Source organism: Colossoma macropomum, unplaced genomic scaffold (genome assembly GCF_904425465.1).
Source record: "Colossoma macropomum unplaced genomic scaffold, Colossoma_macropomum, whole genome shotgun sequence".
NCBI classification, from domain to species: Eukaryota; Metazoa; Chordata; class Actinopteri; order Characiformes; family Serrasalmidae; genus Colossoma; species Colossoma macropomum.
This window is the reverse complement of record NW_023494787.1, coordinates 10,046,587-10,071,640: the sequence shown is the minus strand read 5'-3', so window position 1 is coordinate 10,071,640 and position 25,054 is coordinate 10,046,587. Positions and strand designations below refer to the sequence as shown.

Sequence of the window (25,054 nt, the reverse complement as noted above, 5' to 3'; positions counted from 1 at the left end):
CTGCACCGTCATTCTCCTCCAGCTGCGCTGCGCACTGTCCCACTTTCAGCCCCGATGACGTCACAACTCGCCCTTTGCTTTAGCAACCACCGTTACTAAGCATGACAAACGCGCGCGCGCCCAGCTCGCCCCTTTGCACGCACACTGACAGAGAACCACGATCTGCGCACGCGCCTCCGGCAAAACACAACTCAATACAACTTCTACAAAGATTAGAGATATGCAAATAAAGCTTTATCAGATAGGCTTTTCAAATTGTGCTCGTTTGTTTTTTTTTGGCTTATTTAATTTGGGCGTATTATTAATAGCCAATTATTAGGAAACGGTGGACTATCTATCTATCTATCTATCTATCTATCTATCTATATATATATATATATATATATATATATATATATATATATATATATGTATATATACACACATACATATTAATGTATTTTTTATGTATCATGTATTGTATTGTGTATACATCCATTCATATATATATATATATATATATATATATATATATATATATATATATATATATATATATATGCATGCATGTGTTGTTTATTGTATTATATTGTTTGTTTTTTGGTTTTAGACAAGAATCAAGAATCAGTAGCTCTTCTCGGATTAAGCCCCCTGTCCTGTATGTTGGTGTGGTGTATATTCTTCAGCATGGCCCAGTCACTCTGTTCGCACACATGACATTCAATGTGCCTGAGTGCGGCAGGCCGCGCTGCTATTGGCTGAAAGTAGGTCAGCGGCGAGCGGCTTTTAGCTCCTCCGCGCCGGCTCACCGATTCATCGCCGTCTAATCGAAGCGAGCTCCAATTGGGCGGCACGCGTCCAACGCCCGACAGGCAGCCAATAGGATTCCGCAGCGATGACTTGTATCAGCGAGCGGTGCTGTTACCGTGGAGACGAGGAGCAGTGGGGCTTTCCGAGAAATGGATTTTATGTTTACGAGTATTTGAATTGGCATGGATGGACGACATAAAAACACAAACATAAAAATCTCCTGGCATTGAATGACAATACAGTTAATAAATACGTTAGAACGTGAAATTGCTCAGGTTGTCTGCGATTTTTTAACGTCAGAGTTGTTTTTAGCCACGTTACGGTTTCATACGCGTTAACGGAGAGTTGCTACAGAGCTCTGTGTTGTCAGACGAAAAAAATGAGTAAGAAACTGCAGTCAGTTTAGAACTAGCTTAATGTTAGTGAAATGTGATGGACGGCTGGTGTGGTATGATCAGATTTCATTTCCCTCGAAATCGTAAAGCGAACAAAAATAAAAACAGGCGAGAATATGAAACGTAATATTCTGTGTGGCATATTCATGTTCGACACCACGCCCACTTTCTCTCGCTGACTCCGCCCGCCGCCCGTGACGTCAGTGGCAGCAGGCTTCGCACGCTCCATTTTGGCTTGAGCTGCTCCAGCAGCAGCGAGCGAGAGTCAGAGGGACAGGAGCTGCCGTCCCCCGCGCACCGATACGGACTTGTTCTGTGGACTCCTGCGTCGTTCTTACGAGAAAGTTTTCGTTTTCGGTTGCTTTTTTCCTTCTCTCTCTTAATTTGGACATTTTTTTTGTTATCCTTTTTTTTCCACCTGTGGACAGATTTCTCCTTTTGGTCCGGAGCAATGGAGAAAATGTCTCGACCTATAAACTCAACTTTCCTACCTCCAACCCATGGCGTGCTCAAATCCCTGCTGGAAAACCCAATGAAACTGCCCTTCCACCACGATGAAGGTAAACACAGACCCCTTCTTTGCCCACTTTCGTTCCAAACTGCTTGCGGATTATTCTCGGCATTTTTGTTTTGCAGTGAGCCGGTTTCTTCCATTCAGTAAGGACAGAGAGACCTTGTCATCTTTGATGTTGGCGGCAGTTATCTTTCACATTGCATGTCACAGGAGTTCACTGAAATATTTGCTGATATTTTTCTGTGTCAGATTTCACTTAGTCGTCCTCTGGTTCTCACTATGTCTCTGAAAGGCTGATTCTGTCACAGGAGTCGTAAGACATGATTTAATTGCATAGATTTTATGCCCCAGCCTAAACTTAAATGCACGAGTTTATTAGATGCAAAATGTTTGAAATAAGCTGTTGTAAAACTGTCTTAAATTTCTGTTGATAAATAGCAAATAGCAGCTGTCCATGTCGACTTGTTTGTTTGAGCTTAAAGTTCTCTGGCTTTTAGTGGCGATTTTACCTGTTGTTGCCTATAGAGGGCGCAGCTGAGCACAAACGTCTAGGAACCAATTTGGAGGTAGTGGTTATTGCTGCATTAGTTGCTTTATGACTATCTCAGTATGCCTGAAATCCCACTTAATTGCAACATCATGATGTGCATTTTAAATCTATTCCAGCTTTAATGCACCCAAGTTACTTGAGTATGAGTGTCACAGTTCCAGTTGCAGTCACAGTAGAGATCCTTCGGTCTTACTGGGCACAATAAGTGACATCCCTGCTTTGAATCCTGCTTTCAGGTTTTGGCAAAGAGAAGGAGAAAGAGAAGAAGTTGGAGGAAGATGGCGTGGGGGTCAACGCCCCCCAGTCTGCCTTCCTGGGGCCCACCCTGTGGGACAAGACCCTGCCGTATGATGGAGACAATTTCCAGCTGGAATACATGGATCTGGAAGAGTTCCTGTCAGAGAACGGCATTCCCGCCAATCCACAGAGTGAGCAGAGCCAAACTACTGCGCAGCCCCTGCAGCAGAGCCCCCCTCCTCCCCCCACGCCCTCTGTGGTCGACCTCAGTAACCGGGCAACCACCTCCGTACACCCGGGCATGGTCACACAGACCTGCCTACAGAGTCCCAGCAGAGCAGGTAAAAACCACAAGAACGCTTAGACACACATACACAAACACTCGTCACGCAGAGCTGGGTAATATTAAGTGTGATCTACATCTACATTACTTCAGGATGGATTCACAGCACATTCTGCAAAAATACCTGTGGTTTGACAGAACCTTCACAGCGCATTCAGCAGTGATGATGTATCTGAGGAATTTATACATTGCACTCCATGACATAAGCACTTTTCATGCCAAGCATTCCTATTGTTTTAGTTCACTGACATGCAAACCTAAAAATTGTAATTAATCTGCTGATACATATTTATTATGACACTATGACGTTAAAATAAGCCCAGCCCACCTGGTTCATTTTAACCAGCCCAGCATAAGCTGAAAATTCACTGTGCAACTATATAATCAATATTTTACATACACTTTAGACCAGAGGTCACAGTCTTATCTGCAAAAAGCTGCAGGTTTTTATTCCAACCAAGCAGAAGCACACCTCATATAACTAAACAGTTGTTTGAAGACTTAAAAAAGGAATAATCAGGTGTGCTTCTGCTTGATTGCAATGAAAACCTGCAGCCACACCAGCCCTTTTTTGATGCCCCTGATTTAGAGTGATATGTTGTCCAATGATCATGATATGAATTTTCATTTACATCGCCCAACCCAACTCAACATCACAGCCAGCAGTTGCTCATTTCTTAATCCTTTCCATCAGGAGTTGATTATTGTTAGCACAGCTAGGCAAAATCAAACCTTTAAACTGTCCTGTTCGTGCCACTCCATGCTTATCATACACCAACTTTCACATTTCTCACAGGTTAATACTCAACCAAGATCAGTGTGAGCAATGACTCAGCCTTATTTCTAGTGGGATCCAGCCAGTGTTATCATTCTGCATATCAATAAATGGTCTTGCTAGCTTGCTAGAATTCCTTTTTAGCCAAATTAACATTCTCAAACAAAATTTTCTTTCTTTCTCTTTGATAGTTTTTGTCTTTTTGTATTGCCAAGCACAAAGGCTTTATATTCAACACAGTGCTGAATAATGCTATATGAATAATGCCACATAAAAATTCTTAAACAGCATTTAAAATTTGCTGTCTCTCTATATTGCCATCAAATCGAATTGCCCCTCATCCGACACAATGGTAATACATAGAATGTAGAGATTCAAAGCTAGTGTGCACCATATATGTGTGTGTGTGTGTGTGTGTGTGTGTATATATGTGAATAATGGTAATCTTTTCAGTTGTTACTAGCCACATTACCATTCTCAGACGGTCTTCAGAAGTTTCTCTCTATATTGCCATTGAACTGAAATACCCTTCTTCTGACACCTAATGTAGAAATTCAAAGCTAGTGGACATTTATCTAAATAATGCTAAATGGCCTTAGCTAGATTACTAGCCGAATTAGAATATGAAAAGTTCAGTAAGAATTATAAGATGATTGAATGTATATTGGGCCTTGCAGGTGTGCTTAATAAGCCCAGCTGCCCAGCTGCCCTTCTGCCCCCAGGTGTGGGGCTTTTTATTCCGTGCCGGTTTGCCATACATGTGGAATCTCCTGGGTAACAGAAGGGAGATAACGATAAGAAAAGGCGAACAGGCAGCTTGGCCTATTCTGTCTGGCTCGCAAAACACGTCAGCCAGAACTGATAAGGCGGTTAGCGTTTTGATCAGCCAGATAGCGTGTGTGCTGTGTGGTACCTGACTAGAGCTGCACGACATGGGCTAAATACCAGCTTGCAATTACATCACTATGTATTGCAATTGCAATATATTAGAAATGCTTTAGTGAAAGACTGGCATGCAGTTTTCTCAGAGTAATAGATTTAATATTTGTTGGGTATCATGAATCCTTGGATTGATCCAAACCGGCATCTTGTCTATGGACAGTGTTAACGAGTGCACCACGTTCACGAGGCCTGGGAATGGTTTAGAAATTTCAGTTTGTTAGTTTGTTCCTTAATCAGTCTATGTTCCCATCCACATTTAGCCCAACATTTCTCATGGTTGTCCCCACATGTTTTCATTATGAGATAATCTCTGGCCCTCTGAGACTAGTCATGGTGCTGACCACTGTTGGAAAACTCATTTGCATGTTGCAACCTTCTGTTATCACAAAAAAATCTGTACCACGATAAAGACTTCCAAATGAAATACTGTGCCTGGCTACACCATCCTTTCTTCTTTGAGCTACTGTTAGCACATGAGAAGTTAGCAGTGACGTAGACCTGTGGTGGCTTTGGTGGTTAAACAAAGTTCAATAGCTGGGACAAAAGCCACCTGCTTGCCCGTTTTGGTGTTGATGTGAACATGCCAAGCTCTAGCCATGGTTTTCTTTCTCTGACACACACCTGTCCCAGTTCCACGCTCCAAATGAAGAACATTCCAGAAACCCAACCTGAGCGATTGCCTCAGCACACACACACACGTGTACTCTTTCACACATACAGCCACATGTGAGTTTGCACTTACACAGTCACTCTGGCCACAGATTTACACAGCAAAGCATGGTTTATTAATATGTAATAACACTCATGCATCATTCATGTGGGCAAATTGCATTCATTGTGTACGGCAAGGTTGCATTGTGGAAGACAGTGTTGGGTTATTAGCTCTGGCTCAATGGTTACACCTACTTATAGGTGTAGAAAACCGTTATATGAGCATTTTGTCGCTCTCAAAGCAAAACATCTCCAAAATGGTTTTATACATATATATATATATATATATATATATATATATATATATATATATATATATATATATATATATATATATATATATATATATATGAATTCATTGTAAAATTTTCAGATACAGAGATGTAGTTGATAGTTTCAAATCATGCACAAAAAAAAAATCTTGCAAGGTTTTGTTCCGACAGCGATGGCATGCTCCTGTGAAGTACCACGCATCCTGTAGGAAATGATAATTATGATGTTTGATGTTTCTGGCTTGGGTTGATAGAGCTATAAATCTGTGTTTACTTCTCCCTCCTGATCTCCCTGATAAATCTCCCTGATTATTTGTGTTGGGATTATGGTTCGATTGCAGCCACTGAAGAGCTTCATATAAAAATTCAGTGAAATTGGTTTAATATTGTTGTCTGAAAGCGTGTGGCTCGATGATGTACAGTTGAGTCCTGTGGGAAATGATGGTTATGATGTTCTACTTGATTTGATGGCGCTATAAATCTGTGTTTGATTCTCTCCCGTGACTCTCTGATCAGACTGACAGTGTTTCTCCTGTTGTGGTGAATGTTAAACTCTTCATTTTATTTGAGTTTGTGTCTGTGTTTGATGTGGGTGTGTAAGATTGGGGGGTGTGTTTACACTGTCTGCGTGTGTTTGTACAGCGGAGATGTTCACAAGTTGCTTCATGTGAGTCCAGGTCTTGAGTCTCTGCGGTGCAAGTTGAGTCTCGAGTCTTTAGTAGAGAATTTTAGGTTCGTCTCAGTATTGTTCGAAGGCGTTGCATTGTACAAAAGTAAACTGCCTCTAAAAACTTGTTAGGTTCAACATGGCTTTAAATAACAAGCATTTCATTATAAAAGACCCTCAGTTTGAAGGACAAAACTGAAGTGCTAGATGCTGTGTTTACAGAAAAGAACCAAAACCACCAAAAAATGGTCGATTATTTTGTAATTTATATAAGAAATATGCTAGCGAGCTAGCAAAATTGTTAATCCAGCTAAAGTTTTATTCAGTTTTAAAGGCCTGTGATCTGTAATTTCCTAAAACCTAAGCTAAATTAGCTGTTGTGCTAGCTAGCATACTTGCTATCCAAATTACATGCTAGCCAGGTGTTTCAGGCCATGTTGCCTCTTTCCTTTAAAGGTGCAGTGTGTAAGATTTAAGGGGTTCTATTAGCAGAAACGAAATATAGTATATAGAACCATGTTGTCTTTAGTGTATAATGACCTGTAACTAAGAATCGCTGTGTTTTCGTTAGCTTAGAATGAGCCCTTCACATCTACATAGCGAATGGGTCCCCTTCCAAAAGAGACTACCATGTTGCGCGGCCATGTTTCTACAGTAGCCCAGAGCAGACAAACCGAACACGATCTGTAGAGAGTGCCTTTCATGTTTTATGTGGAAGAGGCACCAGTTGGAAGACATAGAAAGAAGAATCAGTGGTTGTTGCCAGTGCTGGCTAATGATTAGCACAAGAAAAAGTAAGGACTCCTCATCATCAAGGAAGCGAAAACATGATGGCTTCTGTAGTTTCTACTACACGCATGGAAAGGGAGAGGTGAAGGAGGGGTATTCAGTTGGTTGCAATCTGCCAACTCACTGCTAGAGGCCAATAAATCTTACACACTGCGCCGTTAAACACCACATCCATCAGACTAAGGAACAGGGCCATCAGTTATTTGAAACCATGTTGAACCTGAAGCCATGGTGAGCTGTGGGAGAACAGCATTTCAGGAATGACTGTAGCAAAACTGACAGGCAAATTCACACACATGAGGCTTGAACCAAAAGGGTTTATTCATTTACAGCTTTATCGTTAGAGATCCAAATTTAGTTTGTTCATTTTTCTCAGGTTGAAATTTGACGAGTCCAAGTCAGTCAACTTGTGACTCGAGTCAGAGACGCTGTCTCGACTCCATCTCTGGTGTACAGTGCTGTGCAAAAGTCTTATGCCACCTGAGAAAATCATATTTGGCTGTTTATCTGGGCAGTAAGCATTTTTGTTCTGTTAAACACTAATATCAGAACACATACAAATAATTATAAATACAATAAAGTGTATTTTTATTGCTGGTGTGTTAGCATAACTATTTCCACTTCCAACTTGCTAGCCAGTGTCCCTCACATCAGTAGCTTTTTTTTTGAAAGCAATACCTTTTTGGTGCTTTTTTTTATTGTATTTTATTGCTTATTTGCATTTATTCAAAATTCACTTACTGCCAAAATCAGTATTTTTAAACAATATTCTTGGCTGCCTCAGGACTTTTTGCACACTAATGTATGTTTTGTGCAGTAGGTGTGTAGTGATAGAACACCGGTTTTTCTGCACGGGATGGAAAATGCACAGTACGCTGTGTCCAGGCCCCCCAGATATAAGCAGCAAAAGCACAATAGTGTGTGCGTCTGTGTGGATGTACGCGCTGGGTCTGTTTACATTTTTTGCATGTGCTTTTGCATGTGCCCGTCTGCGTCTGGAGGTGTGTGTGTGTGTGTGTGTGTGTGAGGGAGGCTCCGGTTTTCAAGCACATTACAGCTCACGTGAAGCGCAGCCTGTCTCCCAGCACCGTGCAGAGCCATGTGACATACACATGCAGCAGCCGTGTGAGGGAGAGCGACAGACAGGGAGACAGTGGAGAGAAAGAAAGGCAAAGCCAGAGGGAGGGGAGGTTCCTGCCGTGACTAGCCTGATCCTTCTCTCTCTCTCTCTCTCTCTCTCTCTCTCTCTCTCTGGAACACAGTTTGTACTCTCTGTGAAAATCACATTGCAGAAGTCGTGCTCTAGTCGCATGCAGATGGCATTGCCACAAACTTCTGAAACCAGAAAAACTACCATCACTGTAATACGCAAAACAGCATGCACATGCAGGTGTTTTTATACCCCATGACTTGTTTCCCATAAGTACTTGTATGTACTAATAACATGTCCCCATATACTGTGTCTATATGTAAGTATTGATGGGTGGTGATGGGTGATATGGTAAAAGTAGTTTGAGAATGTTTTTATTATACATAAATTGTCACAATATTTATTTTTTCTGACATCTGAAATGTTAGAACAAGCCAAAAAAGAGCCAGTTGTGCCACAGTTATAAAACTGTGCTGCACTAAATCTAATTAAACCGGACTAATTATGCTCTCCTTGTAATCAAACGTGGTTCATCTGTGCTTAAGTGCCGATGATATCCATTTATCTGGTTTTGTGACCGAAAAGGCACAAAACCAAATAAAAATATATACCTATACTCCACTCCAGAAAGTACACTATCATTGTGGAATGCAATGCATACACCTTTTACTCTTTTTTCCCATCACTCTGCTTCTCGATGAGCGTCAACTTAGTGCTGCTGTATTATTTTTTAACACAAGCACAAAATAAAAGTGGCTATTTTATGTAAGGTAATATTTGATAACCTAGCGCTGCAGTGCTGTGAAGACTGAGGTCAGTTGGTCCCAGTCTGTATGGATGCTAGTGGACATTGTTGTGCATGAAAGCGTATGTATATGTGTCACTGTTCGTGTGTGTGAGTGTATGAGTGTGTGTGCAGTCGGCAGCAGATGGGGGAGAGAGTTAAAGGTGGGTAAAGGTCTTGGTGTGATAGAAAGGGCAGCAGATAAGAGCAGAGCTGCAGATAAACTCTAGTTACCTTTTCTTTCCATCTATCTCTGTTTCTCTTTTTCCCTCTTTTTCTTCTCCCTCTCTCTCTCTCTCTCTCTCTTTCTCTCTCTTTCCTCACCTTCTCCGCTTATCTCTCTCTATTTCTCTTTCTCTGGTCAGAATTGCCTCCTGAGTTTCATAACTGCTGCAGGTGTTAATTGCATTGCTCGTTTGTTGCTTTCTTGTATATTCACTCATGTGTAAGTGTGTGTGTGTGTGTGTGTGTGTGTGTGTGGCTGGAGTGAGCTGCAGGAGGGTTTTCCCTCCATTGGGAGAGGGGAAGGAGTTCATGCTCTCGGAAAAGATCGGAATGTTCTACTCACAAACACGTGGAATGAGGAAGGAGAGAGAGCAAGAGAGAGCAAAAGAGAGACTGAGACTCAGAGACAGAGGGAGGGGCACACACACACACACACACACACACTCATGCACACACATGAATGCACACATTATAGAAATTATTTTCCTGATGGCATATCCTATTAGGCTGCAGACCATAATTAGTCTGTCCTCTTCAAACTCCTGTTTTTTCTTTTTATCCTTTCCCTTCATCACTCTCTTTTCTCTTTTCTGAGTGCTACAGCTTAATTGCTGATGTTTTCCTCAAATAAACATCAAAATAAAGGTGGTGGATTATTGGTTGGTAATACATTGTTATAATGTGGTAATGTAGCATATGAGGCCAGAGTCAGGGGAGCCTGGCACGTTATTGATCTGGGCCTGATTTCCCAAAATGAATTTCTCTCTCTCTCTGTCTCTCTCTCTCTCTCTCTCTCTGTCTCTCACACACACACACACACACATACACACCATTCATATACACACACAGCTTTGTGCTTTGCTGGCTTTTTGGATGTTTTCCACTGAACTGTGTTGTACTGTAAACACTGCTGCGCTGCACACAAACCCTAAATTTATCCTTAATAAGCCAAAGGAAACCCTTTGGCTTATTCCGGTTGTTCTTTCACAGCGAGGGAAGTTCCAGTGTGGTAAATTGTGGTCCAGTGTCCTATATTTTTCATGTAGATATCTGCTGATGCCAATACCGATGCCAATATGATTTCTTACACAATTGAAGTTGATGTGTTTCGATTTCACTGTACACAGCTGCAGACAGTTCTGTTCTGTTTCAGAGTTCAAGCCCGCCCTCAGCCCCTCTCTCTACCTCCCAGTTATATTCATGAAATTGAAGATAGCCTACGAGACTTAAGAATATCACTTACGCCATGGGCTAATGCTGTAGACTGTCAGAAAAAGGACTGCACAGGTCCATTTGTTTGTTCATCAAGGTACAAACAGTGTAAATGTGCCCTCAGACGTACATCAGCAGTCTTTGGGTCCATCTGTGTACCTTAAATACGGTTTTCCCAGGGGAGAAGGTACATTTTTGTAACTTTTTATAACCTCATTTTTTAAAGCCACCTTGTTGTCACTACATCCCCATGAACTGTATTATGTACAGCCATAACTACTTTATAGTGCACTAACTCATTCACACTCTCACCCACTTGGTCACTACACACTTGTTGACTATACACTCGTTCACTTGGTCAGTACACCCTCATTCACTGCATACTCATTCTATACACCCTCGCTCAGTAAACACTCGTTCACTACACACTCATCCACTCATTCAATACTTCATCTACTCATTTACTATACTTTCATTCCCTCATTCACGACACCTTCATCCACTCATCCACTACACACTCATTCTCATTTGCTATACCCTCATCCGCGTATTCACTACCTCCTCATCTACTCATTTACTACACACTCATCTCGATTTACTACACCCTTGTACACTCATTCATTACACCCTCATCCACTACACATTCATCCTCGTTCTCTACACCCTTTTCCTCTGATTCACTACACCCTTGTCTACTCATTCACTACACACTCATCCTCATTTGCTGTACCCTTGTTCACTTATTCACTACCTCCTCGTCTACTCATTCACTACACCCTTGTCTACACGTTCACCAGATACTCATCCTCATTTACTCTACCCTTGTCCACTTATTCACTACCTCCTCGTCTACTCATTCACTACACACTCATCCTCATTAGTTACACCCTTGTTTACTTATTCACTACTACTACTGTCTTCATTCACTATTCACTTCATTCATTCACTTCACACTCAATCACTACACTCTCAACTGTTCATTCACTACATCCTTATCTATTTATTCATGTCACACTCATTCACTCATTTACTACATCCTCTTCTACTCATTCACTACACACTCATCTTGATTCACTACACTCTTATCTACTCATTCACCCTGAATCACAGCTACACTTTCACTCATGCATTCACTCATTCACCTTCAAACACATTACTAGCCTCCTTGAAAGAGACAAAGAGAGAGAGAGATTGAAGAACAGATTGATAGAAGCTTCTGAGTGTTTCTGCTTGAGCTGCTCAGGTCAGATTGGTCAAAGAGGAGGTCAGAGCTTTTAATCAGCTTTATAGTCAGGCCATACATGCACACACACACACACACACACACGCACACACACAAACTCACAGCCTTGGTTCTTTATTGCTGAGTAGATTTTTTATTGCATTTATTGCATCCTACTAAATCATTAAGTGTTATCGTTCTGTATTTAGAGCTGTGTGTGTGTGTGTGTGTGTGTGTGTATGTGTGTGTGATTTCTCTCAGCGCAGCGGAAAGGAAGTGAGCTCAGGGGAAGAGAATGTTCCTTCAGTCTAAAATAGAAGAAAGACTGTTTGTGTTTATCACGAGATCACGTGACATAAACACACACACACACACACACAAATACACACAGCATTTAGCTAACACACAGCTGCTGTTTTTGCGGTGGGTCCGCTGGGAGCAGGTAGCCATTAGAGCGTAAATTCGCATCCTTTCTGATGTACGACTCGCACTGGTAATCACTGTGTTTAACAACACACTATAGCTTTGTTTAGGAACAAACATGAGCACGTGCTTGTGTGAGTATCAACTTTACATGTTATTGTGACTTACCAATATCATTGATTTGTTGTTTGATTTGATTGGATTTATTTTCATATTTAGGTTGTGTGCACACTTGGCGGGTCTGGCTCAGTTGAACCGTACTGCTGTAGTGCGGCTCGTTAAAACAAGTGAGAACGTGGTCGAGCGAATCCTGGTGAGCGTCAGGTACACACATCGAGACCCTCCAGAGACGCCTATACAGACCAAAGACAGAATGAACCGTCGTCTCCTCTCTGCAGACCTTCTTTGATATCTGCAACACACATATTTCTGATGCTGTTTTGAATGCGGCTCGACTTATCATATCAGCCGAGATTTCAACGAGCCACAAGCTTTATTGGTATTGCTGATAATTAAGACTGTGTTTGGTTGTAGCATCTCCAGAATTCAAACTCACAAATTCCTGCCATTAGGAATTCGTAATATTTGAGACTATGAGTTTCTGCTGTTTATTTTGTTTCAGGAAATATGAGGGTTAAGAAATGACAGCCATATCTGTTAGTAAAGCACTGTTTCACCACAACTATCGAAGTATAAAACTAAAATATAACATTATATCAACTAGTACCAGTTTCTGAATTTTTAGTCCCTTAAAATCAGTGTCGGTATCATTCGTTGTCACATTCAAAGCCTTCTTAAAAATACTGCACTCATAAATCTAATTCTGTATTATGAAGCAAAAAGCTATTCAAAACCATTGTGCCTTTAACTTTGAACATCATGTTGCTTGGCAACCATAGCCTGCTAGCCTATGAACTAACTTACATTGCTTACTGCAATAACTGTTTATTGTGATTATAAATAATAAATGAAACTGTTTAGTTAACATTAGCATATTTTATCGTGTTGTATTTTGTCTCTGTATTATAAAGGCAATAAGCCACTGTGGTGAGTTTAATAATCTAAAATGCATCATTCCCCGCTTTGGTTTAGACCAGTGGAACCAAAATATGGATAGAAACGCCCCACAAACCAAAACAAGGAATATATTTTAACCTGAAACGATTAGATTAAGGTCTTATTTAGCTGCCTGCTTTGTGGCTTTTTTGCCTCAACACTGATTTTGGAACATTAGAATTGATCATGATCAGTTATAATAATATTTAATAATATATGCACATTTTTGGCCAAAATAAAATTCACAATTTTTTAACATTATGAATTTGAAAAATCTTGTTTAACTGTTGTGTCGTCTAGTGTAAACGGTTCCTCCATATTTATTTATTCAGTGTTTGTGTAGAAGTAATTCGTACCAAAAAAATGTAATCGTGTATTTCATGATGCACTGAATAATTGAATCGAATTGTGACGATGGTGTACAGAATGACATTTACACTACTAGTGACGCCCCACTGAATGGAAATTAAAGTGTAGTACACTGAACTTAGTTGGACGCTCTCCATGTCCTGCCATGGCTTTCTGCCCACACAGGAAGTTTCCTTCTCCTGGAGTCACTGAGCCCTGCAGCTCGTACGAGATTTACAGAGATTTGTGGTGTTCCAATATTAGTTACGACGTAACACACTCACCTTGTGTGCCTTTGACTTAATTTAGCGGCCGTCTCCTTCTTTATTCAGCTCGGCTCAGTTCAGTTCAGTTCAGCAGCGCTTTACGGGCAAGTTTGTTTACGTTACTGTCCAAGCAATTAACGATAGATATAAAAAGGATAACGAAAAAATACAGAAATAACGTAGCAATAGAACATGCACTGTCTCTCTCTCTCTCCCTCTCTCTCTCTCTCTCTCTCTCTCTCACATGGAAACGCATCTGCAGAAGTGTAAAGTTTCTTCCCTGCTGACTTTAAGAGCTGATCAGTGGGTTAAGAAGTGTTAGCGCTGAGTGTGTGCCCATGATCAAAGTTACCTTGTGTATGTATGTGTGTGTGTGTGTGTCTGCCCTGCTTTAATAGATCTTAATACAGGAAGAGTTTTAATTAGGCTGTCTGAACCTTCGCTAATGAAGAGCAGAGAGAGAGAGAGAGAGAGAGAGAAGCAGAATGGGAGTGAGATATTGGAGGCGAGCAAGAGCGAGAAAGACGGAGAGATGGAGAGAGACAGATTGGAGGAGAGACAATTGAGGAGAGAGAGATGGTGAGAGAAAGAGAGACAGAATGGAAGATAAGAGAAAGACAAAGAATGGGAGAGAGGGAGAGAAAAAAGAATGAGAGAGTTATAAAGACAGAGGTGTATAGAATGGATAGGGAGAGAGAGAGAAACAGAATGGGACTGACAGAGAATAGAGGAGAGAGTGATAGATGTAGAGAAAAAGCAAGAGAAAAAGAGAGAGATAGATGGGGATGTGGAGAGGAAAAGACAGAGCAAGAGAATGGGAGATAGAGAGAGAGAGATGAAGAGAGACAGAAAGGAGATAGTGAGACTATGAGAGAGAGAGAGGTAGATGGACAGATGGAAAGGAGATGGGGAGAGGAAGAGGGATAGCCAGGGGAGAGATAGAGAGAGAGAGAGAGAATGAGAGGCAGCATGAGAGAGGGAGAGAAATAATCTCTTTCTCTCTGTTGTTCTCTCTCGTCCTGTAGTTGACCTGTATGCCACTTGTGTCAAATCACTTACTCTTCATTACACATCTGAGTCCAGGAGAGCAGGAGCACATGTCCAGGCAGACTGCTCAAAATTACATTGTTAGTGTTGTTTTTTGTTTTTTTCTCTCCCCCTGAGTTTGGCTGATAAGGGACACTGATTAGGTGACCACTATGTGTGCGCAGCTTGTGTGCAGGCCCACTGTGTGTAGCTACATAGTGAACACACTGTGGTCTGTATGGTGAACTGCGAGAGACAAGTACTGATCATTTTATGGCTCCATGCGCCATCAGGTGGTGTAAAGGTGCAACTACGGGTACATTAATTTTGTAGCTCCACAGCAGTTGAAGGTTCAATGATTTCTACCTCAACAGAAGGACGTTACATCCGTTTGGGCATTTTATTTTATTGTGATACACCATTAATTTCTCTTATAATTTGATTAATGTTGACTTTTAAATTCATAAATACAGCAAATAAAACACAAAATTGTGAAATAAAAGACTATTTATTTTCCTAAACCTTCAAAAGAGATCAGCCTAGAACCAAGGCATATGCTTCAACCCAGAATGATTACTATTACATGTTTACTATTGATTACAGAATAATTACTCTTATAATATTTACAAGTTGGCCCACAATAATTTTCATTAGTGATTAGCATTAGCATATTTATAGGAGGAACTATGCCAGTGCAGTTCTGTGGACTCTAGAGGGCAGTATTACGTACAACAGTAACACAGGCCTAGGGTTAGACCATCAACAATAAGGTCATAGAAAATAGAGAATCACTTTGTGACATTGTAAATATTCAGAATAACACTTTTTCTTCTGCCTCTTTCTCTCTCTCAGTTCTCCCATCTACCCGGAACACACCCAGTCCAATTGACCCAGAGACGATTCAGGTTCCAGTGAGCTATGAGCCAGACCCAGCAGACCTTGCATTGTCCAGTGTCCCAGGACAGGAAATATTTGACCCACGCAAACGCAAGTTCACAGCAGAGGAGCTCAAGCCTCAACCCATGATCAAAAAAGCACGCAAGGTCTTCATCCCAGATGACATGAAGGTGCGTCTGCCCTCTTCTTCATCACTCACTCGCTTCTAGTGGTCTGTGCGTTATGAATTTTTCAGAGTATAAATGGAAGCTGACATTTTCATATGTTTTAAGATCTATTAAAGTCCAAATGTTTGCATTTTTATGATGATATGTCTTATACCATTTCTTTTTGTAATGACAGTTTCTAACCACAGAGCCACTCTTGGCTGGATATTTTTGGGTGGTGGTCCACTCTCAACCTAAAAGTGACACATGTGTAAGACCCCCAGCAACTAGACTGTACCTGATACACTCGTACCACCACCACCGCACAAACTACCATGTCAGTGTCGCTGCTGTGCTGAGAATGGTCTACCGTCCAAATAATATCTGGTCAACAGTGGTCCTATGGTCATAAACTGACCAATGATTGGGGGAGAGGGTGGGAGCAAATTGTGCAGCAACACATGGGCAGTACAAAGTAGGGGGTTCTAGTTGTAGATAGTGGGTGTATGTTGCAATATTGAACAGTCTGAAGAACTAATGGTTGGACTTTAAATGAATAATCAAGGAATCAAATATTCATGTTCAGCTTCCAGCACACACACAACATTATCTCAACAACACAGCCTCTCGTTTAAAGGACCGAGCAGAAAACCCTGAGACAGCAGCACGGCCTGAGCAGCAGCAGTACAGAGATTTTTGTGTGTGTGTGTGTGCACTGCTGCTGGGTCTACATAGAAAAACGCTTGAATATTTCATTCCACAGATGGGGCTGCTGACTGGGTGAGGTGACAAATGGAATTGAGTGTGCTGTGGGGTTTAGTGTGACTTGACTGATTTGATTAATTCATGCTAGCAGTAAAGATGCTGATAAAGAAGCAGAGAAGCAGAGGTTTTATATAACGATACCTAAATGAACAGTAATAACAGTTGTATGTAACAATCCCTAAAAGTATATATATAGATAGATAGATAGATAGACTGCAGGGTTAACTTGACTTTCTGTTGTGGCAGTGTTGGGTTGAATTTCTTTTGTAAAGTGTAGAATTTGCAGTGTTGGGTTGAGTTTGAGTTTGAGTTTCTGTTGTAAAGGGTAAATTTGGCAGTGGTGAGTGTCCGTATTAAAGCTGTAGTCTGTGTACAGTGCAGGGTTCAGCAGGGTGGCTTGTGAGGTAGTGGTTGGATTATTTTATTAAGGCAGGGGTGGGTGGGGGGGTACTGTGCAAGCGTTCAGAGCTCAGTTATGTAACCAGGCTGATTCTGTTCAGATTTAAACAGAGAGACTGGGAGATTGAGAGGGAGAGAGAGAGAGAGAGAGAGAGACTGTACAGATACAAAGTCATGGCTCTAGGCCAGATGTGTGTGGTGTGGTGTACTGTTAGGGCAAAGGCCAAATGCTCAAGCTGGAACAAATGTTTTCAAAATACTGAGAATGAGTGAAAGGCTGGTGCAGTTATGAAACTCTGACCTCTCTCCTCGTCTCCGGCTGCCCCACTGCAGTGGGCATAGGTAGGGTGTGTGTATGAATGCGTGTGTGTGTATGTGTGTGTTTGGCTAGTTTTAGCACTCTCCACCCTAAAACAGAACCTACCTGAAGGGCATCACTATCAGCCAGTCAAAAGACTGTCCTATTGTTAATTTTAAAGCAATAGTTGATGCAAAAATCAGATTTATGCCAAATGTAGTCTGTTAACCAAGATATGTTTGGTGTCTGGAGTTACAGTTTCACACTGGTGCCACCTTGAAACCTAAAATTTTATCTGCACATTTTGTCTAGTTTTATAGAAAACAGTATGTCATACATTGTCAAAAAACACATAAGCAAGTTAGGGCTGGGCGATAAAACGATAACGATAATTATCGCGATATAACTTTTCCTCGATAGAGCGATACGACATGTTCGATAAATAATAAATAATATAATACACCATTCTCACACTTCCACGTTCAGCGAAAGCCTTGGTGGCGTTTTCTACTGCAAGGAAAGTGACACTTCTGTGCTGTCACCAGGAGAGGGCGCACTTCCGAGTTTTTCTACATGATTAGAGAGGGAGGGGGCCACGAGTAAGAGGAGTCTTTAGCAACGGCTAAAACGCAGAGTTATACATTCCCTGTTTGAGTGGAGCGACCGGCGATCTGTTCTCCTGTGACCGAGTGTGAGTGACGAGGTCAGTGGTGTAACTATGCTGTCCTACAGCGAACTCACCTCTTTCTGTACATCCTAACCAGCTTTAGCAGCGTTAAATCACAATCCTCACAACTACAGCGCTGTTACAGCGCTCGGATAGTCATATTTAAATTGCATTCCAAAGCAACAAAAGTGAAAGAAAGAAGTGGGTTCATGTAAATTACAGCCCTGATTTAAATGAAAGTAAACTGAGGAAGCTGTGAGGCATTGGAGAGCAGGAGAGCGCTAACTTTCCAGGCTAGCTGTTTTTAGCAGCTGGCTAACTTAAAGCAGCGCTTCGTCACTCACACAGCATGGAGAACTGATGGTACTGTAGATCAAACAAGACACAAAAGCACCGCTTTCAGTTTAAACGTACCTAAAAGGAGAACTCTGTTTGTCTGGTGTTGATATTTTGCGGTTCACCCCTTAAACTACTACAATTGAATATCCAGTCGTCGCTAGCTGGTGTCTGAATACTGTGATGTCATTTGTAGCGGGGTAGCCGAGCGCTCGTCACCAGCTAAAAATAATCTGTTTTCTTTCTTAAATTATGACTATTACAAAATAGCCATGTTTTTCCAGCTGATAAAAACAGCTCACCAGACACTCTCTCCCACTCTCCCGTGACAGCTCTGTGAAATGTTCCACTGTTTGGTGAGTGTTTGTCATGTTCCGACCATGAAGGATAGTTTAAAACAGCAGTTAACCACCCAGGAGCAAAAATCAGCCTTCAAACTTGAAAGAAATAATGATTTGACATTTATCGCGGTATGTATCGATATCGAACGATATGAATTTTGTTTATCGTGATAACATTTTTGGCCATATCGCCCAGCTCTAAAGCAAGTCTGTTTGAGAGTATGTGGTTTGGGGTAAATGAATGATGATCAATGCTGGGTTCGACTGACGCTTGTAACTCAGAATTTCCCACCTCCAACTAGGAAAAATCAAGAAACATCCCTCCAACTGGAATTTATTTTTCCTACTCAGAAGGTCAGGACAGTGCTCCGAGCTTAACCTATGTCATCAAAACAACAAGGCAACAAATCACCAGTAATAAACAACCACTTCTCTATTTTTAATGATATTTGCTTCCAGGCATGGTAGTCGGTTAAACTATAACATTGACCATAAGGCTCCCTGTTTTAAGAAGGTAAATGCATCATGGACGTTTATCGCTCATATCATAAACATTATCTGGCTAACTTATTGCTAACCCTCCTTGCTTTCATGGATACGTCCATGTTTTTCCCCGCTTTGTAGCTCAAATTTGTTAAAATGAGGCAGTTCCAAGCTTTGACTACCCACCTTTGTGCCAAGTCAAGCACAGTATTAGGCATGCAGCTTGCATGGGCAGTATAAGCTTTCTTACTAATTACTTGTTAGCATCATTAGCCTCATAGCTCCAAAGAACAAGTAAGGAAGCACATTTCTTGGTTGACCATCTTTATATCCTGAGTAGTGCAGGCATTTAAGCGTTGGCAATGTTGTTGGTAGATCATGAGTTCAGTTCCCTAAGATTCTGGAAGTCCAACAGAGGTGGGTGGGGAAAATGGCGTTCCCTCTTCCTCCACCACTTAGGGCAATGCTAGCCAACATGGGCGCCTGTTAGCTGGTACAACAGAATTGGGAGTTAGCGTTCTCCTGCAAGCATGTTGAGCTATCTAATGACGTTGTGTCAGCATTGGGAATGCTAGACAACTTTTCTAGTATAAGTTCAGGATGGCAGAAAATACCAAAGGAAGCACTGAACAGCAACAAAAGACCTATGGATTTCATCAACAAATGAACGCATATTTCTCATCTTGGAAGAAGCAAATGTTAGCCTTCACCCTTCCAGCTTGGTAGTATTATGTGATATAGAGAGACTTAGCTACGTGGGCACTGGCATTGACTAAATTGAGAAGAAAGCTGGTTTAACAACAGAGAAAACTATATATTTTGATAAGAGTGGAAAATGAGCTAAACTAGATTTTTGTGAATCATTGCTTTAAAATTGTACTGTACTTATACTGTGAATGTCTCCTTAACATTCTGCACTGTTTTCCTTCTTGCTGCAGGATGATAAATACTGGGCGCGGCGCAGAAAGAACAACGTTGCAGCGAAACGCTCACGGGACGCGCGGAGGCTGAAGGAGAATCAGATCGCCATCCGGGCCGCTTTCCTGGAGAAGGAGAACACCGCCCTCAGACAGGAGGTGGCCGACCTACGCAAGGAACTGGGACGCTGCAAGAACATTCTGGCCAAATACGAGGCGCGGCACGGGGCGCTGTGAACCAACCCCTCACCCCCCAAAAAAGGTCCCGCAAAAACCCCAAAAGCCCAAACCAACCTGTTCCAAGGACTTCTGCGTGCCCAGTTTAAGGCACCAGCCCTCCACCTCTCTTTTTCTCTTTCTCTCTCTCTTTCTCTCTTTGAACCTTGTTTTAATTCCCTCATATTGATGTTTTAATTCTTTTTATTTTCCCCCACCGCTCTGTCTCGTTACCAGTGTGTGTGTGTGACAGGCTTAGGGGACGTATCTCTCAGTCCTCTTTTTTTTTTTCCTCGTTCATTCCTGCACTCGCTGATTGTTTATTTTATTGGAAGTGATGCTGTATGGTTGCTTTTCCTTTTTTCTTAACCGTTTTATACGTATAGTAAGGACTGAGAACTGTTGTACCTTTGTCCCTGTTTAAAGTACCACCCTTAGTCCTGCCATACCTGTCTCTCTCTCTTTCTTTCTCTCTGTCTTTTTTCCCCTTAATGCTCAGAGCAGCATTGTATTGACTTTGGTTTATATTGTTTTTGTGTTGTATTTTAGTTGGGTAGTGAAATTTTATTGTCAGAACTCAACTCTCTCTCTCTCTCTCTCTCTCTCTCTCTCTCTCTCTCTCTTTTCCTTTCTCTCTGTGCAGTAAACGTAAATAACACTAGGCCCTCCTCTACTCACTGTTCATTTCTCATCTATTTTGTTTGTATCCGATACCTAATTTCAGTTATCCTGATCCAGACACCAGCGTTTTTTTTTATACTTTATTTTGTTTTTTTCTTTTTAATACATCGTCCAATCACAGAGCAATAACTCATACTCAAGAGCATGTTTTGGAGGAAGGATGAGAATGCTGACTTATCCTCCTCCTGACGCATCATTTGTTTTCTGTCATTTTCATAGCAGAGTTGTTGGTGAGACAGGTAACTTTTTTTAAACGGTTGGTTCTTACGTGTGCATGTGTTTGTGTGTGCGCGCGTGTGTATACGTATGTAGAGGGGGGACACATTTTTCTCTACGACTGCTTTTGGGGGAGAGTCCACCCACACACGTTAAAACCTGGTTGCCAAATTGTTGGGTGGAATGTTTTTTTGTTAAACTGAGCATTGTGGCGTCGAGGCCACAACATGTCAGAATCTCTCTCTCTTCTTCTCTCTCTATGTCTCTCTATCTCTCTGCTAACAACCTGCACTAAAGCGTCTTTCACAATCTGATCTGGTGCAATGTCTCTACCTTCATTACTAGAATCTGCCTGATCTATTTATGGATATATTTTTGTTTTCTTTTTCTCCTTTTTTGAATGGAAGAACTATTTTGAAAATATTCAACCATTAATTGCTATTATTCTTATTAGAGCTGTTGATATTATCGTTGTCTGTATTGTAATTATCCTATTTTTTTTTCTTTTTCTTTCGATGGATTTCTCTGCATGATCTCTGCTTCAGAACAGCAACCTCAAGCTAATTGTAAATGTTTTATTTTCCCACAATGACCCTTTGTTGTCCTTCTTCTTTTCTATGTTTTGGTCGTTTTTCTGGAGCTCAGTTTTAGGAGGGTTTTTTTTAACTCATCACATACAGATCTATGTAGTCTTTTTGTAGCTTTACCTTTAGCCCTCTTTCTCTCAGATGGCTGTTTGAATGTATTGAATGTATAAGGTGTTTTTAAAAAGAGGCGCCAGTATGATGGTGTTGTCTATAATACTATGGTTAACTCAATCAGTTTGTTTACTACAGACCAAAACATGCAGCACACACACACACACACACGTTAAAAAAGATATATTGGTTAAACAGAGATGTAATGTTTATATGAAACTATTCTAGAGTCTAGGTTCTTTTTGTACAGTATTTTTCTTATACTGGCTATGTATTTTCAAGGCACAACAGATTCAGAATATTATAATAGAGAATAAACAGAACATATATATATATATATATGAGTCAAAGTCTATATATATAATATATATATATATATAATCAGTATATCTATTCTTCAAGGTCAAATGAGATAGCGTTTTGATAAGTTATCCTATATCTTCGTGAGTTCTGCAAAGAATCAAAGCGATCCAGGGGTTGTTTTAAACTTTCTCGGAGTATGAGTGCTGACCTAAGGTTGGTCTTTTGCCAGTCATGGACAGCACTTGAGCTCTAAGACCAGGGCCAGCGTGTATTAAGCTTCTCATGAGGTCAGAGTGCTTTTCTCTGAAGGGAGTTGCGTTCGTTTAGGATGTGAGTGTCTAAACCTGATGCTGGAATAGCACTCTATAAAACTAAAGGTGCCAGAAAGGGATCTTTGGAGGCTCAGAAGAACCACTTTTGGTTGCCTAAAAAAATGTTGCAGTTGAATGACTTGGGGATTTTCTGACCAATATTGTGACTATGATTTAAATCGTGATCATTTTCTATAAATTAAGGTCCAGGCTTGTTGTTTTGGCCAAGATGACCAGCAGTTTTCCTGCCTTGAGGCTTGAACACTGGGCATAGTGTGTGTAGTTGTGATTGTGCTGTCATGTACACGTATGAACTCATGGGTGTTTGGTTGCTTTTGATTGGTCTACAAGCAATTCATAAGCTTTTGTTATTAGGTCAGATTTCCCTAATTTAAACTTAATGTTATTGACGTTACAGACTATATTTAAAATGGCAGCTCTTGCGATTTGAAAATTGCACTTTTTAAAATTGCAGTTTCTATATAAAAATAATTAATCGATCAACTTTAGAACCAACAATTGAGAAGTTCTTTAGGGAAGCAAAAGTGGTTCTTCAATGGCAGAGTTTCCCAAACTGGTCCTCAGGATCCCCCAGATGGACCACATTTTTGCTCCAACTCAACTCTTAACACATAGTTATAAAAGAAAAATGTGGGCCATCTAGGGATCCAAGCTGGGAACCACTGTTCTACAGCATTGCTCCATAAAAACCCTTTTGGCACCTTTACTTTTAAGACATGTTCATGTACCCTGATTAAGCCTAATCCTGTACTAAAAAGGATTTTCTATAATAAAAGACCATTGGCTTTGCTTTTTAGTCAATGACTAGGCTTAGTTAGTCCATGAACAAGAAATTGGCAGTATGTCTTGAGGTGCCTGATACAGTGGTGGCCCGGAACTGTGACATGTTGTTTGGGCATTAAAGACTTACACTCCTCATTCTCTTCCTCATATGGAAGTTAGCCTATAGTTTTCTTTTTCCTCTTTGTGGAACTGCAGTGCATAGGATTTTCACAACCACCCATATCTCTCTCTCTTTCTCTCTCACACAACGAAACATCTTCCCTTCTGCTGTCGAATGAAAGAGGTGCTCGTTGCGGTAGAGTTAGACGTCTTTAGCTTTGGCCTTGCCTCAGTTTCTGGTTGCCATAGGAAGCTAGAGGTAAATGGACTTCTTCTGCCGGTCGTTGGAGATAGGACGTCTGTCACTGAATGTTGTGTCCAATGTTGTCAATGGAATCGCTTTTTATAGTAGTTGCTATGAAGGAGGGCGGGGAGGTAGTTAAGTGAATAGTTAAGCGAAAAATCTTCCCAAATCTAATAAATCAGCCAGAATGTTTGGTATGATAAGTTTTCTAACTTATGTTGCATGGCTAAAAACAGTAATTTCATCAGGAAGTCTAACCACTCAACACATTTTTATGCATGAAACTTGCACTGTGCTAATTGGGGCAGTGTAAGCTTCTATGACTTGTTAGCTTCAATACGTCTGTGAAAAACTAAAGAGGCCAAGTTCAGAACTCCAAACATGTCTCGGCTGATTGATTAAATTGCGTAAATTAGTCTGCACTATAGTGAATAAACAGGTATTCCACTTTTTTTTATTTAGAAGGATGCACTGCCCCTCCCCTACTCATCCCTCCATCATCACTGATCTGAGACCAGTGTTTGAGTCAGTGGGATTCAGGGGAGTTTGTGTTTAAGCATCGACCCCAACAAGGCTAGCGTAGTCAGAGGGTCTAACTTTGTTAGTTCAGGCCAAAGTTAAGCTGTGCACAACCTTAGATTTGTGAGGTTTTCTTTTCGTTTTGTCTAGAATTGGTAGAATATGTTTATTTTTTTATTTCCTTCCCTTATTGTCATTGTCATTTTCTGTATTTTTTTTTGTTTGTGTATGTCAGAAATGGGTTGACTGAGCTATATGCAAAGGCTAGCGTGTGTGTGTGTGAGTGAGAGAGTTTATGTGTGTATGTATGACGCCCTAGCTGTGTGCAAGCTATCTGTGTACAGTCTGTATGAAATAAAAATAAACCCAGGATTAAGCCAATACAAGCTCTTGTCAAGCCCCCATTTAGTTTCTGCTAGAGTACAGGGGACATCTATCCATACTGCAGCATTTTAGTAACATACACGATATGGACAAAAGTATCAGGGCAACCCTCCTAATTATTGAGTTCAGGTGTTTCAGCCATGCCCATTGTTAACAGATGGATAAAATGAAGCACATAGCCATGCAGTCTTCACCGCACAGCGCCACTGGTTGGTACATATTCTGTAGAGTGACGAATCACGCTCCTCTATCTTGCAGTCTGATGGATGAGTCTGGGTTTGGTGAATGCCAGGAGAACGTTACCTGCCTGACTGCAACTGTAAAGTTTGGTGGAGGAGGGATGATGCTATGGGGTTGTTTTTCAGGGGTTGGCCTAGACCCCTTAGTTCCAGTGAAGGGAAATCTTAATGCTTTAGCAGACCAAGACATTTTGGACAATTGTATGCTCCCAACTTTGTGGGAACAGTTTGGGGAAGAACCTTTTCTGTTCCAGCATGACTGAGCCACAGTGCACAAAGCAAGATCCATAAAGGCATGGTTGGGTGAGTCTGGTGTGGAAGAACTTAACTGGTCTGTACAGAGCCCTGACCTCAACTCCATCAAACACCTTTGGGATGAACTTGAACAGACATTG

The 25,054-nt window shown here is 41.1% G+C and overlaps 1 protein-coding gene across 1 annotated transcript; it reads left to right on the top strand.

Moving 5' to 3' along the window:
* Positions 1 to 1,418: 1,418 nt before the first annotated feature.
* Positions 1,419 to 24,422, top strand: hlfa (HLF transcription factor, PAR bZIP family member a). Its single transcript, XM_036566070.1, has 4 exons — positions 1,419 to 1,744; positions 2,485 to 2,826; positions 15,549 to 15,763; positions 19,967 to 24,422. The coding sequence occupies exons 1-4, from the start codon at positions 1,636 to 1,638 to the stop codon at positions 20,180 to 20,182; spliced, it is 882 nt and encodes a 293-aa protein (XP_036421963.1). The 5' UTR covers positions 1,419 to 1,635; the 3' UTR covers positions 20,183 to 24,422.
* The last annotated feature ends 632 nt before the right edge of the window (positions 24,423 to 25,054 follow it).